This window comes from Geotrypetes seraphini, chromosome 13 (assembly GCF_902459505.1).
Source record: "Geotrypetes seraphini chromosome 13, aGeoSer1.1, whole genome shotgun sequence".
NCBI classification, from domain to species: Eukaryota; Metazoa; Chordata; class Amphibia; order Gymnophiona; family Dermophiidae; genus Geotrypetes; species Geotrypetes seraphini.
In genome coordinates this window covers 55144393-55159060 of record NC_047096.1, presented here as the reverse complement: position 1 = coordinate 55159060, position 14668 = coordinate 55144393, and the positions used below count along the sequence as shown (strand labels likewise).

The 14668-nt window shown below is 45.2% G+C and overlaps 1 protein-coding gene across 1 annotated transcript in view; it reads left to right on the top strand.

Annotated features, from left to right (window-relative positions):
* STT3A (STT3 oligosaccharyltransferase complex catalytic subunit A) overlaps window positions 1-11099 on the top strand; it is a 119635-nt gene extending 108536 nt beyond the window's left edge. The window contains exons 15-18 of the mRNA XM_033919253.1: window positions 2336-2438; window positions 2548-2736; window positions 6558-6673; window positions 10885-11099. Coding sequence (XP_033775144.1) covers window positions 2336-2438; window positions 2548-2736; window positions 6558-6673; window positions 10885-10923 — 447 coding nt within the window. The 3' untranslated portion in view covers window positions 10924-11099. The remainder of the gene's footprint in view (window positions 1-2335; window positions 2439-2547; window positions 2737-6557; window positions 6674-10884) is intronic.
* The last annotated feature ends 3569 nt before the right edge of the window (window positions 11100-14668 follow it).

The following is a 14668-nucleotide window of genomic DNA, read 5'->3' as shown; positions in this document are numbered from 1 at the left end:
TGGTTATATTTTAGTGTATGACTGAGAAGCTTGACTACTATGTTTTGAAAGGTTTGAAGCCGTTTAAGCTCAGATAACCTAAGACAGGGGTGGTGAGTCTTTGAAAACAGAGGGCTGTGTGATATCTAGTACTACCTCTAGTGGGCTGCAATATAATATAATGTCAGAACCGGAAATGCACACAGCTATGTAGACCTCCTGTGATGAATAAAAAAATATGTAAAAATGTAACAAAAAACAATGTAAACAAACTTCTAAGAGTGCCTATTCTGAAAATATTTGCCAAATACAATATTTAAAATAGCCAAAACTCTGGTTAATAATACTTTCTGTGTATACTTCTCATGATCTCTTGGGCTGCATAAAATTCAATGATGGGCTACATTTGGAACCTCACCAGAAGTTAGGCTGCTATTGATATCTAAGACAATAGAAATAACACTAAGCATTGGTTCTTTAATCCACCGTGAAGGACTGAACCCACCAAATAGGTGGTGGGTTTGCTAACAATGATGCCTTTTTCCAAAAGACAACAGTATTAGATTGAATAAGGGCCACAGCTGAGGATTAGAACTAGAATCTACTTTGGACAAGTTCTGGGGGGTCCAGGCTAGAGAGAACTATTCCATATTTTGGCCAAAACAATGGGCAATTTTATTTACTATAAGCTCCTGGTGCATCGCTATGCCGCGAGAGAGGCATCGGAAGTTTTTTAAAAAGGTACACATGGGGGGGAGAGGAGGAAGAGGATCGGGGCCTGCCTGCTGCTTGCCATCTGCCTGCTGCCTGCCTAGGAAGTGAGGAGGGAGAGGCTGGGGCCTGCCTGGTGGATACGGAGAGAGGAGAGAGAGGCTGGGGATTTCCTGCTGCCTGCCTGGGGGGGGAGGCCTGCCAGCCACTAGACCTGCCTGCCCTGTGTCGGCCTACCACTAGACCACCAGAGGGGGGGGGGACAGGTTACAGAGCCTGGCAGGGAGGGGGGACAGGGTGCAGAGCTTGGCAAGGAATGTGGGGTTGGGTGCAGAGCCTGGCAGGGAGAATTTAGTTCAGAATGTTTTTTTTCTTGTTTTCCTCCTCTAAATTTAGGGTGCGTCTTATGGTCAGGTGCATCTAATGGAGCGAAAAATACAGTATTTATAGTTAGCTTACACCTTTTCAGTAGTAGCAGCTCCAAGGTGAGTTACATTCAGGTACACTAGGTATTTTCCATGTCCTTGGAGGGGTACAATCTTTTAATTAGGTTAATTAAATATGACTAGTTTCTGGCTGTATGAAGCTCCCTACAAAGATCCATGTTTTGAGGGGAATTTTTCTTGGACCATTTTCTCTTCAGTTGTTTAGCCTGTTGCTTCAACAGCTGGAGTTCCATTTACCAGTCACTTGGACTGCCCTCAAGTGTAGCTCAGAGAGAGTGATATAAAAAAACAGAGACAATGATCTGACAGCCAGCCAAACTGATATACAACACACAGGTCAAATAGATTGAAGAAAAGTGGAGTTTATTAATACAAAGACCTGACGGCTCGTTTTGCCTAGATGGCTGCATCAGGAGTAAATACCATAGGGGCTCTCTTGCAGATATAACGTTAGGTCTTTGTATTAATAAATTCCTCTTCTCTTCAATCTATTTGATCTGTGTGTTGTATATAAGTTTGGCTGGCTGGCAGATCATTGTCTTTGGTTTTTGTTGTAGCTGAGAGAGTTCAAATACTTCACATGATCAAGTTCAAGTTTCAAGTTTATTAGGATTTTATATACCGCCTATCAAGGTTATCTAAGCGGTTTTACAATCAGGTACTCAAGCATTTTACTCAAGCATGATAGCTTGCTACCATTGTAATTTCCAGTAATATATTTACAACCTTAAAGGATCTATGACAATTGTTGTAAAGCCATGAAAACCTTCTTGTATGTCTTTTGCCCTAGTGGAAGAAATGCCCCTCCATTAAAAATGAGGGGGCCGACTATTTCCCAAGGTATTCAGTGTTAAGTGCCACATCTGGGGACCAACATTGAATTTCCAGGCAATTTTTGGCCAGCTGAATTTAGCCAGTGATCTGACTGGCTATGTCGCATAATTTGGCTGGTCACCTGCCAGTCTACTGAATGTGATATTTAGCAAGAGATAGCCGGCCATGTGATATATTGCCAGCCAGGAGCTGTTGTCCAGCCAAATAGTACTGAATATGGGCCGGATTGTATTATGTCTCAATAAAATATGGCTAGTCTGAGGAAGAGCTAACCAGAAACTGTAGACATTACCTATGAAATTCACTCCAAAATTCTACAGCAGATTTCTTGACCTTAAACATATTTATTTTCTTATTCCTGGAAGGCTATGGCATCCACCGAGGAAAAGGCTTATGAAATCATGAGAGAACTGGATGTGAGCTATGTCTTAGTTATCTTCGGAGGCCTGACAGGATATTCCTCAGATGGTAATGTAGATTCTGTTCCTCTAACTTGATTGTTATAAAACAAATATAATTTTGTCCATGTTAGTAATCTGAGTGCCTAACTCATAAGTCCCTTTGTTGTTGCCTTTAGATATTAACAAATTCTTGTGGATGGTGAGAATTGGTGGCAGCACAGACACTGGCAAGCATATAAAGGAACACGATTACTATACTTCAACAGGCGAGTTCCGTGTCGACAGGGAAGGCTCCCCTGTGCTGCTCAATTGTCTTATGTACAAGATGTGCTATTATCGCTTTGGGCAGGTGTACACAGAAGCCAGTAAGTACCAAAGGGCCCTGCTGTTATAACGAGCAAATGTAATCTGCTGTTGCAATCTCTGAACTAAAGTCCAGGAGAAACCTGTACTTTAAGTTCTAATTTCTGCCCCTCCCCCCTTTTCAACTAACTTCATGAGAAAGTCTAGTGCCTCAGTTTAACTAACCTAATGTGCCTTTTTGCAGTGTAAGTTATAACGGTAGACTGTAAACCTTAGAAATCATAGCATTCGTGTTTCAGAAATTATAATTCAGTCGAATAAGCTGCAAATATGTTAATTATGGTTTTGAATACAATGAGCAATGAAAGAGGGGCTGTGGTAGATGAATGAATGCATTTATTGGCACTGCAGTAGTAATACCTTCCATCAAATTCTGTATTTCTATTTACCGTATTTTCACGCATATAACGCGCGCGTTATACGCGTTTTTACCTACCGCGCATACCCCTCGCGCGTTATATGCGTGAGCGCGGTATACAAAAGTTTTAAAACATAGTTCCCACCCCCGCCCGACGCCCGATTCACCACCCCAGCAGGACCGCTCGCACCCCCATCCCGAACGACCGCTCGCACGCGCTCCCACCCGCACCCGCATCCACGATCGGAGCAAGAGGGAGCCCAAGCCCTCTTGCCCGGCCGACTCCCCGACGTCCGATACATCCCCCCCCCCCGGCAGGACCACTCGCACCCCCACCCCGAAGGACCGCCGACTTCCCGACAATATCGGGCCAGAAGGGAGCCCAAACCCTCCTGGCCACGGCGACCCCCTAACCCCACCCCGCACTACATTACGGGCAGGAGGGATCCCAGGCCCTCCTGCCCTCGACGCAAACCCCCCTCCCTCCAACGATCGCCCCCCCAAGAACCTCCGACCGCCCCCCCCAGCCGACCCGCGACCCCCCTGGCGACCCCCACGACCCCCCACCCCCCTTCCCCGTACCTTTGGTAGTTGGGCCAGAAGGGAGCCCAAACCCTCCTGGCCACGGCGACCCCCTAACCCCACCCCGCACTACATTACGGGCAGGAGGGATCCCAGGCCCTCCTGCCCTCGACGCAAACCCCCCTCCCCCCCAACGACCGCCCCCCCCAAGAACCTCCGACCGCCCCCCAGCCGACCCGCGATCCCCCTGGCGACCCCCCCACCCCCCTTCCCCGTACCTTTGGTAGTTGGCCGGACAGACGGGAGCCAAACCCGCCTGTCCGGCAGGCAGCCAACGAAGGAATGAGGCCGGATTGGCCCATCCATCCTAAAGCTCCGCCTACTGGTGGGACCTAAGGCGCGTGGGCCAATCAGAATAGGCCCTGGAGCCTTAGGTCCCACCTGGGGACGCGGCCTGAGGCACATGGGCCCAACCCGACCATGTGCCTCAGGCCGCGCCCCCAGGTGGGACCTAAGGCTCCAGGGCCTATTCTGATTGGCCCACGCGCCTTAGGCCCCACCAGTAGGCGGAGCTTTAGGATGGATGGGCCAATCCGGCCTCATTCCTTCGTTGGCTGCCTGCCGGACAGGCGGGTTTGGCTCCCGTCTGTCCGGCCAACTACCAAAGGTACGGGGAAGGGGGGTGGGGGGGTCGTGGGGGTCGCCAGGGGGGTCGCGGGTCGGCTGGGGGGGCGGTCGGAGGTTCTTGGGGGGGGCGGTCGTTGGGGGGGAGGGGGGTTTGCGTCGAGGGCAGGAGGGCCTGGGATCCCTCCTGCCCGTAATGTAGTGCGGGGTGGGGTTAGGGGGTCGCCGTGGCCAGGAGGGTTTGGGCTCCCTTCTGGCCCAACTACCAAAGGTACGGGGAAGGGGGGTGGGGGGGTCGTGGGGGTCGTCAGGGGGATCGCGGGTCGGCTGGGGGGCGGTCGGAGGTTCTTGGGGGGGGCGGTCGTTGGGGGGAGGGGGGTTTGCGTCGAGGGCAGGAGGGCCTGGGATCCCTCCTGCCCGTAATGTAGTGCGGGGTGGGGGTAGGGGGTCGCCGTGGCCAGGAGGATTTGGGCTCCCTCCTGGCCCGATATTGTTGGGGAGTCGGCGGTCCTTCGGGGGGAGGGATGTATCGGACGTCGGGGGGGGGGCATCAGGCTTTCAGGATGGGGACAGACCTTCAAGGGGGGACAGTGCACGGAAGTCAGGGGGGGTGAACGGAGAGTCGGGACAGCGCACGGAAAGTCAGGGCAGTGCACGGAAGTCAGGGGGGGGTGAACGGAGAGTCGGGACAGCGCACGGAAAGTCAGGGCAGTGCACGGAAGTCAGGGGGGGGTGAACGGAGAGTCGGGACAGCGCACGGAGAGGCGGGGCAGTGCACGGAAGTCAGGGGGGGGTGAACGGAGAGTCGGGACAGCGCACGGAAAGTCAGGGCAGTGCACGGAAGTCGGGGGGGGGTGAACGGAGAGTCGGGACAGCGCACGGAGAGGCGGGGCAGTGCACGGAAGTCAGGGGGGGTGAACGGAGAGTCGGGCAGCATGCGCGGTATAATCGTGAGCGCGTTATACCAAAGTTTTTGTGCTTATCATCGTGATTTCTGCGCGCTATACACGTGTGCGCGTTTTATACGGGTGCGTGTTATTTGCGTGAAAATACGGTAATTCTGTCCTCTGTTTACATGTGTTTTTCTGCTCTTGGCTCCAATTTTCCAACAGGTCACAGACTCCTGTGGATGATTACATATTCATTCTTTCATTTCATTTCATTTTATTTATTTTTTATTTTATTTTATTCAATTTTCTATACCGTTCTCCTAGGGGAGCTCAGAACGGTTTACATGCATTTATTCAGGTACTCAAGCAGTTTTCCCTTTCTGTCTCGGTGGGCTCACAATCTATCTAACGTACCTGGGGCAATGAGGGGATTAAGTGACTTGCCCAGGGTGACTTGCCAAGGAGCAGCGTGGGTTTGAACCCACAACCTCAGGGTGCTGAGGCTGTAGCTTTAACCACTGCGCCACACTCTCCCCTTTCATATCAGTTTCTTATACTGTTAGCTGTTCAGTGACCAGAATCTAGCTCTGTTTTGTGTGCAGTGGGGCCAGTGTAATCCTTTATTTTGCTATAAATGCATTCAGATGAAAAGCTAGCAGGCACTGGCTGTCAGAATAACAAAAGGCACTGATCTTGGCCTTAACTGGAGGTATAGAACAACATGGCATGACAGTAAGGTTAGAGGGGAAAGGGGCAGTTGATAAATACCCCTTAAAATTGTACTAAACTTTCTGATCAGGATTCACATTGCTTTAGCTACAGCACTCTGCACTAAAATGCAGGAATACATCCATGGAACCAGCTTTCCTTGACATCACATGGAAGCAGTATGTGCTGACCTGGGGAAGGAGATTAAGTGGCACCTGCTCCTATGATGATACCAGCCAATGAAGAATGCCAAGGGCATGCTAGTGGAAGGCATTCTGTCAGGCCAGGGAGGGATCCTTGGACCACCTTGTCATTTCATCTGGTGATGGATTTGGGGGAGGGGTGGACAGCAGAGACCACAGAGGAAGGGAAAAAAGTGGATAGAATTTTAAAAAAGCCCTTTATTAGTCTAAAACATTATTTAAAGGAAGTCTTTAGATTATTTGCATCAGGATAAATAAGTTAATTCAACACCATGGGCTCCTTTTATCAAGCCGCGCTAGTGGTTTAACACGTGTAATAGCGCACGTTAAACTGCCGGCTGCGCTAGCCGCTAATGCCTGCCTTGAGCAGGCGGTAGTTGTTTGGCCAGTGCAGGGGTTAGTGCGGCTTGATAAAAGGAGCCCCATATGTTTCTGATCGACCCCTTCATTATGGAAATCACAGCTCGTAGATGTTTGGTCTCATTTTTTTCTCTTTGTTTTACCTTTTAACAATTTAGAACGCCCCCCAGGTTACGACAGAGTAAGAAATGCAGAGATTGGAAACAAGGACTTTGAGCTAGATGTTCTTGAAGAGGCATACACCACAGAGCATTGGCTGGTCAGAATATACAAAGTAAGCTATCACCAGTGTCTGCTGTTCTTTTGAAGTATTCTTGGGGTAGAAAGAGATTCTAGCTGTGTTAGAGTATATTATTATAGCTTTGCAATTTTGTGGAAGGCAGGGTATGAGCAACAACAAGGAACAGTTCTGTCAGGGGTAATGTCTCCAAATGAATTATTTTTATGCATATTACACTGCTTAACCAGTGGCCGATAGGACCAAAATAATCATTCACCCAAAAAAACATTCAAAAGGTAAAGATCAAAGGCTTCAGGCTATTAAGGGAAAAAAACCCTCAGTGTTCCACAGAACCTGTGAAGGACTATAATGAACCTCCACTGCTGGCCACCGACTTCCAATATTCATAAGATCAGAAGAGGCAAACACATCACTGGTTTAAAACCTCCTGCATGCTCTTGACTTTATTGTAGATCACCCTTTTCCCTTTTGTCTCTTGTTCGTCTATTTTGTCCTTGTAATTAAGTTTTTTGTTGAGTATTTTAAATGTGTAATGCCCCATTATTTTAATATATTATTGTATAATCGCCTAGAATTATGATAGGTGATCAATCAAATTTTTATTAAACTTGAAACTTGATAAATAGAGTCACCAGTATACCATATTTCTTTCAAATCAGCAATACAGTACTCCCTCGAAATTTGCGGGGGTTCCATTCCAGGAGCATCTGCAAATTTTGAAAAACCGCAAATGCGGTTTAGGAGCAGATCGGCGGCGGGTGTTAAAAAATAATATTTAGACTGGCAGGTGGTTTGGCTGTGCAGAAGGCTGATGGGGGAAGAAGAGGAGGAATCAGCTGTGTAGAAGGCTGATTGGCTGATGGGGGAGGGGGTGGGGAGGAGGATGAATTGGCTGACAGGAGGGAGAGGAGAATGAATTGTCTGTGCAGAAGGCTGATTGGCTGACCTGGAGGGGGGGGAGAAGAGGATGAATCGGCTGTGCAGATTGGCTGACCGGGGGGGGGGGGGGGACAGGAGAAGGAATCAGCTGTGCCGAAGGCTTATTGCAGGGGTGTCCAATGTCGTTCCTCGAGGGCCGCAATCCAGTCGGGTTTTCAGGATTTCCCCAATGAATATGCATGAGATCTATTAGCATTCAATGAAAGCAGTGCATGCAAATAGACCTCATGTATATTCATTGGGGAAATCCTGAAAATCCGACTGGACTGCGGCCCTCGAGGACCGATATTGGACACCCCTGGCTTATTGGAATCGATGGCTGTGCAGAAGGCTGATCGCGGACTCATCATTCCCTGTATTTTCTGACCAGAAGAGGCAGTCAGAAAATACCACAAATGATTGAGTCCGCGTTTTGCAAACCGCAAATTTGCTGGGGCTCAACTGTACTTCAATCCTTCCCGATAGGCATAAATCCACTCTGGGTTCCCAGCAAGGGCCTCTGTTTTGCTACTGCTGCATCAGGGGAACCTAGAACACAGCCAGAGTGGATTTATGCCTAACAGGAAGTCTTTCATCTTTTTGAAATATGCCGAAAATTGATTACAATAAGGACTTTGCACATTGGATTACAATACCGTTGTACATTGGAGTTCTGCCATCCCTGTAACAGAGTGGTTGAAGACTTTAATTTTTGTGGGCAAAGATATATTTATTTGATTCTAAGGATTGAAGTGTTGCTGATTTGAAAGAAATATGGTATACTATTGAATCTATTTATGCGAGCATACAGGAGTTTTTTAACCAGTGATATGTTTGCCTCTTCTGATCTTATGAATATCAGAAGTCAGTGACCAGCGGTGGAGGTTCATTATAGTCCTTCACAGGTTCTGTGCAACACCGAGGTTTTTTCTCCTTTAATAGCTTGAAGTCTTTGATCTTTACCTTTTTGAATTTTTTTTTTGTGTGTGTGAATGATTATTTTTGCACATTCCTTGACAGTAGTGATCCTCACTCCTAAGCCAGAGTATGTGGCATATATTCTTTGGGATCTGCCAGGTACTTCTAATAATCTAGACTATCCACAGGATGCTGAGCTTAGTCTGCTAATTGTAGCACATCTTAACCCCAAAATTCAGTGTGAGATGTCCAGGTAAGAGAAGCTCCTATCAACTTATACTATGCTGACCAGGTGATCCTTGGATTTTCAGGAGCACATAACCAGATAGTGCTGCTAAGGAGATTGTTGTGGCACTATCCATTTATTGCCAGGGCAGTCCAAGAGCAGATTTGCCAGGAGTCACCCGGGCACCACTGATAGTCAACAGCAGTACCCAGATAATGTAGTTAATATTATTATTTATTATATTTATAGCCCACCTTTATGCAACACGGGTTACACCACTGTTAAAACAGTTCAACAAAGAACAGTGATGCACATGCAGTTTTAAAATAATCCAGCATAAGTAACCACATAGAAAAAAAAGGGCTCACCGGGATTAACAAAATGCCATGCGCAAGAGGTACATCTGAATGGTTTATAATGTAATATACTTAATATAGGTAAAGTTGGACAGAAGATATTAGTGGGGTTAAAACAGAACAAAAAAGACATGGTTAGAGAGAGAGCTACAGTTTTTAATAGGAAAGAGGGTAACAGTAGGGAAGGAGGGGAAACTGTCTGGCCAGCATCACAGGCAATTCCCTGGCCATCTTGAAGAAAGAGATGTCTAAGACAAAAGAAGAGAATAGGGTAAATGCCAATTATAGAAATGAGAGGCATTGGTTCTAAGCATCCTCCAAAGAGCAAAGTTTTTAAATTCATCTTAAATTTATCTAAGGACGATTCTTGTTATGAGATGAAAGATGGTTTCAGAGCATGGGACCTATAACCGAAAAGATTCTGTGATGGGTTGTATCATAAGTTATGTGATGTGTATTTGGAATAACTAATAAATTTTGTTACGAAGAGCGTAAAGGTATCTATCAATCTAAGAAAAAAGGAGTGTGGGATTGTTTGACCTTGAATATTAAGAGAAGAATTTTATATGCTAATCTGTGATTTATTGGAAGACGGTGAGAATTTTTTCAGCAATGGAGTGATCGAATTTGTATACACGTGTTATCAATCTAATGGAAGTATTTTGAATTAATTGAAATATGTGTACTGTAGTTCCTTTTAAGGTAGACCATAGTAAAGAGAGTTGCAATTGTCCAAATGTGTTCTTACTAGAGAATGAATAAGAATGTTTATATAGCAGCAGGTTCTAATAGAGCTTTAATGAAATGGACCATGCAGAGTTGTAAAAGCATCATTGCATAACTGTAGAAATCTGCAAATGGAAATTAAGTTTATCGTTGATAGTGAAGCCGAGAACCTGTTGCCTTCTCAATAGAAGTGACTGGAACATCTAAATATGTATACTCTGGAGGAGAGGAGGGATAGGAAAGATATTATTCAGATGTTTAAATATTTGAAAGGTATTAATGTAGAACCAAATCTTTTCCAGAGAAGAGAAAATGGTAAAACTAGAGGGCATAATTTGACCCAGTTACTTGTTGGAGCCACCTCGCTCCCTCTGCCTCCAGCGAACTCCATGCAGGGCAAGCAACGATTCACACGCTGCACGTGGCTGGCCCACAAGCCTTCCCTCTGACGTCAACTCTGACATCAGACAGAGGTTTCCGGGTCAGCTACTTGCATGCATCGTGTGAGTCGCTGCCTGCGCTGTCCCTGCACAGAGTTCACTGGGGGTGGAGGGAGCAAGTGCTGCTCCAGCAAGTAATTGGGTCGGTTTCAGGGGTGGGGGGATGCAGGGAGTGTGGGAGGGAACCCCAGCAGTGGCTTGGGGAGGGGGCAGGTAGGGATCCACAGCGACTTTTACTGACGGACAGGGAATATCTTCCACAGTGGCCAGACTTTATACTCCGAACAAGCGACCCGTATACCCCTAAGGGTTCTCGTACCCCATGTTGAAAAACACTGGTCTAATTATTACCAGAATGGCCTATTATCGTATGCTTTTTTCCAAATGTTTGCTAGCACTGTCAAACAAGTTTTGTCATTTTGTATTTTTCAGCGGTTCCATTGACAACAAAACTCTGGTTAATGACAATTGTGTAGTACACTTTTTGTGTATTCTTCCCATGGTCTCATTGGCTGTATACATTTCAGTGGCAGGCTGCAGGTTGCCCGCCCTGTTCTAGGAGAAGTCCTTAGAGGCAGGTTCTCCAAAACCTGATATACAAGAATATGTGCATATCAGCAGAGAACTTTGGGAAAACTTAAATATGACTTGTTTTTACAGGTAAAGGATCTTGACAATCGTGGCTTATCAAGGACCTAAATTTTCAACTTTAACACAAACAGCATTGAACAAGCCTTCACCTGTGAACCTGAAGATTTTTTTATACAGAAAAGTTGGATTTAATTTCCTATTAAGGCACATTTGATACAGTCTATGTCAGCCGGAATGATCTATGTAAATGAACATTTTGCCAAATAAAAGATTTTTTTGTGTGTTTTGTTGTCTTTACAATGATCAGTTAAAAAGCGGGGATAAATTGTTTTGTATATTTCTTTCTAATGTTTCTTTCTAATGTATATGGGGGTGGAATTGCCATTTAATTTACTTCCTCGAGCTAAGTTTGTATGACAGATGTTGAAGAGGAGTCAGAAGTAATGGGTGCTATGTTTTTACCTCTGATTAAGGGCTAGATTCACAAAGCAAACCGATTGTGTACCAACCCCTTTGTGACCAGATTTCCCTCGGGCCCCATTCACTAACCTCTCCTGCGATCTGCTTCAAATCTATGCATGCAAATGAGGAGAAACGCAATTCACAACACAAAATTCTTGATCCGATTGGGCTGGCCGATCAACTGAAGAAGTGACTGCTGGGGGCTAGTCGAAAACGTCTTTCTGACTCTGGATGCCCTGCTCGCTGCACTCTCCTGCCTGCTCACCGCATCTCTTCCCAAGTTCTTCTGCCCTGACTTCCACGAAAATCTCCTGCCTGCTCGATGCATTGCCGCCCCGGTTCTCCTGTCCTGACTTCCCCGAATCTCTCTTGCCCTTCCCCGCCCTACAAGCCCGTGGTTTTAACCTGCGGGTTTAAAGCAGGTTAAAAGCACGGGCTCGCAGGGCTAAAAACTAATAAAAAAGTTAAAAGTTAAAAAAAAAAAGATTGCAGCTTCAACAGGCATGCGCAGACCATCTACAGATGGTCTGGGCATACTTGGGGATCGCAGAAAAGCAATCTGTGCCGGCAGATGGCAGCGTTCCTCCGATCGCCCCCATCTGCATATTTTAGCTTCCAGAATTCATTGGACCTGCCCAGATCAGACAGGTTGATGAATCTAGCCCATAGTCAGTCCCCTATGATAACCCCCCAGTGACTCAGGCATATCAAACCCAGTTGCATACACTCAAAAACGCACCTCACTCGCTCAAACGTACTTAGCACAGCACATCTCAAAACACACTAATTTAATTACATGCACAACTCGGAATAGTGTACAATTTTGCAACTGGGAGTGCCCTTTATACAACAGTGCTTAGCGCTGATTCTTTTAGTGGTGATGTTTGAGTGCCATTTACTGATTCTGGCCCCCTATGTGAAATAGGCACAGCCTCAGAATGACCCAAGCCCCACCCCCTTTTCAGTCATATAATTCTAGATGCATATTAATGTATATATTCAGAACTATCTCCTAGATTCTATATATGTCACCCAAAATTGTCCAAATTTGGGTTCTAATTCCAGATGCGCATACAAACTACTCAGTCAATCAAGCACTAGCAATCAATTACTGGAGTTAACCGACACTTAGGGCTCCTTTTACTAAGGTGCGCTAGCGTTTTTAGTGCACGCACAAGATTAGCACGCGCTATTCCATGTGTTAAGGCCCTAACGCACCTTTGTAAAGGAGCCCTTAATTGGCAGTAATTAGGAGTTACATGTGCATCTGCCTTATGCCATATTCTATAAAATGTGCACATAAATTTCATAGCAACCACAGAAATTAGGTGCAATGTTATAGATTATGTGGATTTATGTGCTCAATGGTCACCAGTTGAGCACATAAATTTATGCCGGGCTTCAGCAGGTCTAAGTCCCAGCACTCAAAGCTGGGTGCAGGAATCCACACTAATCACTCTTCTATAAAGGTTTCTTAGCACTAAGCAACCTTTATAGAATTAGCGCTTAGTATGGTTCTTAAGAGAGAGATAGATTCTTCAAATTTTCAAAACATAAAAGAACAAGAGGGCATTCGGAAAAATTGGAAGGGGATAGATTCAAAACAAATGCTAGGAAGTTTTTCTTTACTCAGCGGGTGGTGGATACTTGGAATGCGCTTCCAGAGGACGTAATAGGGCAGAGTACGGTACTGGGGTTTAAGAAAGGATTGGACAATTTCCTGTTGGAAAAGGGGATAGAGGGGTATAGATAGAGGATTACTGCACAGGTCCTGGACCTGTTGGGCCGCCGCGTGAGCGGACTGCTGGGCGCGATGGACCTCGGGTCTGACCCGGCAGAGGCATTGCTTATGTTCTTAATGGTGCCTAATGGTGCCTAATGGGCTTTACTAAATCTGAATCTATATGTTTAGTTGCCTTAAATTTGTTATTAGAAAACACTTCTGCATTCAATGCCAGCACTGAACACATAAGTGCTTTTCAATATTGTCCCTAGTATGTAATTCATGTACTTTTTACCCATGTTATTTCCAAATAGTAGGAGTTGGAGGAGCTACAAACGTTGATTGTGCTGTAGCATAAGAACATTTCTCTAATGCAGATTTTGATAGAAAGTCTTAGCATATAGGAAAGTCTTAGCACAGTGGTCTCAAACGCGCGGCCCGGGGGCCACATGCGGCCCGCCAGGTACTATTTTGAGGCCCTCGGTATGTTTATCATAATCACAAAAGTAAAATAAAATAGTTTCTTGTTCATATGTCTCTTTAGCTATAAATTACAATATTATTATTTAGACTTAGCCAAAAGGAAAGATTTATAAACTATAAAGTTTTTTACCTCATGCAAAATTGTCATTTCTTTAATAAGACATTAACTATTTTTTTCGGCGGCCCTTCAAGTACCTACAAATCCAAAATGTGGCCCTACAAAGGGTTTGAGTTTGAGACCACTGTCTTAGCATAAGAGCATAATGACATAAGAATAGACTTAGTGGGTCAGACCAATGGTCCATCTAGCCTAGTAGCCTGTCCTCATGGTGGCCAATCCAGGTCACTAGTACCTAGCAAAAACAATAGTAGCATTAAGAGAATAGATTTTAAAAAAGGATGCCAATATGCGACGTTTTTATTTTTTTAAATCGACTATTTTGGCTGCATTTAAGGGTTCTTATATTAAGGCACGCTAAAGATTAGCACGCTAAATGCTAAGGCATCCATTATATTCTATGGACACCTTAGCATTTAGCATACACTAAATTGGTTAGCGCACCTTAATAAAAGGACCCCCTTAGAGAAGCATTATTTGATTTAACGAGAGCTATTTCTTTATAACAGAAGAGCTCTGCTATGTGGATCATGAAATCCCTTCTCCCTGATTATTTTTTAGACTGAAACACTTCTCTCGTTCCCTGTAGGAAGCCAAAGTTGTTGGTTTTTTTCCAGAAGCCCAAAGTGTCTTAATTTCACATAATGAAAGATTATATTTCTTCCATTTGTTGCTTCTCAGCTTCAAAGCCCTAAAGTATACTAGAGCCAGATCTCCTGCCATGAAGTCTGGAATGAGTTTTTGATTTAAAGATAATGGTCAATGAGGTTTTCATTATCCTCTGTTACAATAAAATAGAGCTGCTGAATGTTTAAGTCTCTAGGGTACACGACTGTGCTAAAAGTCTCAAATATTATTTTTAAGCCTCCATGTGGGTTTTGCATACAATTACCCAATTCCAAACCACAGAAAAGATAAATTACACAGGGACTACCTCTTTAACAGAAAGGGCCACAGACTGTCACTAGATGGGGCCCTTGTATTACTTATTAATGGTGAAACTACTGATATGAGAAACAGGTTTCTTATTTTGTTGCAGTTTATTGTCAGGGTTGAGCATGTGATAT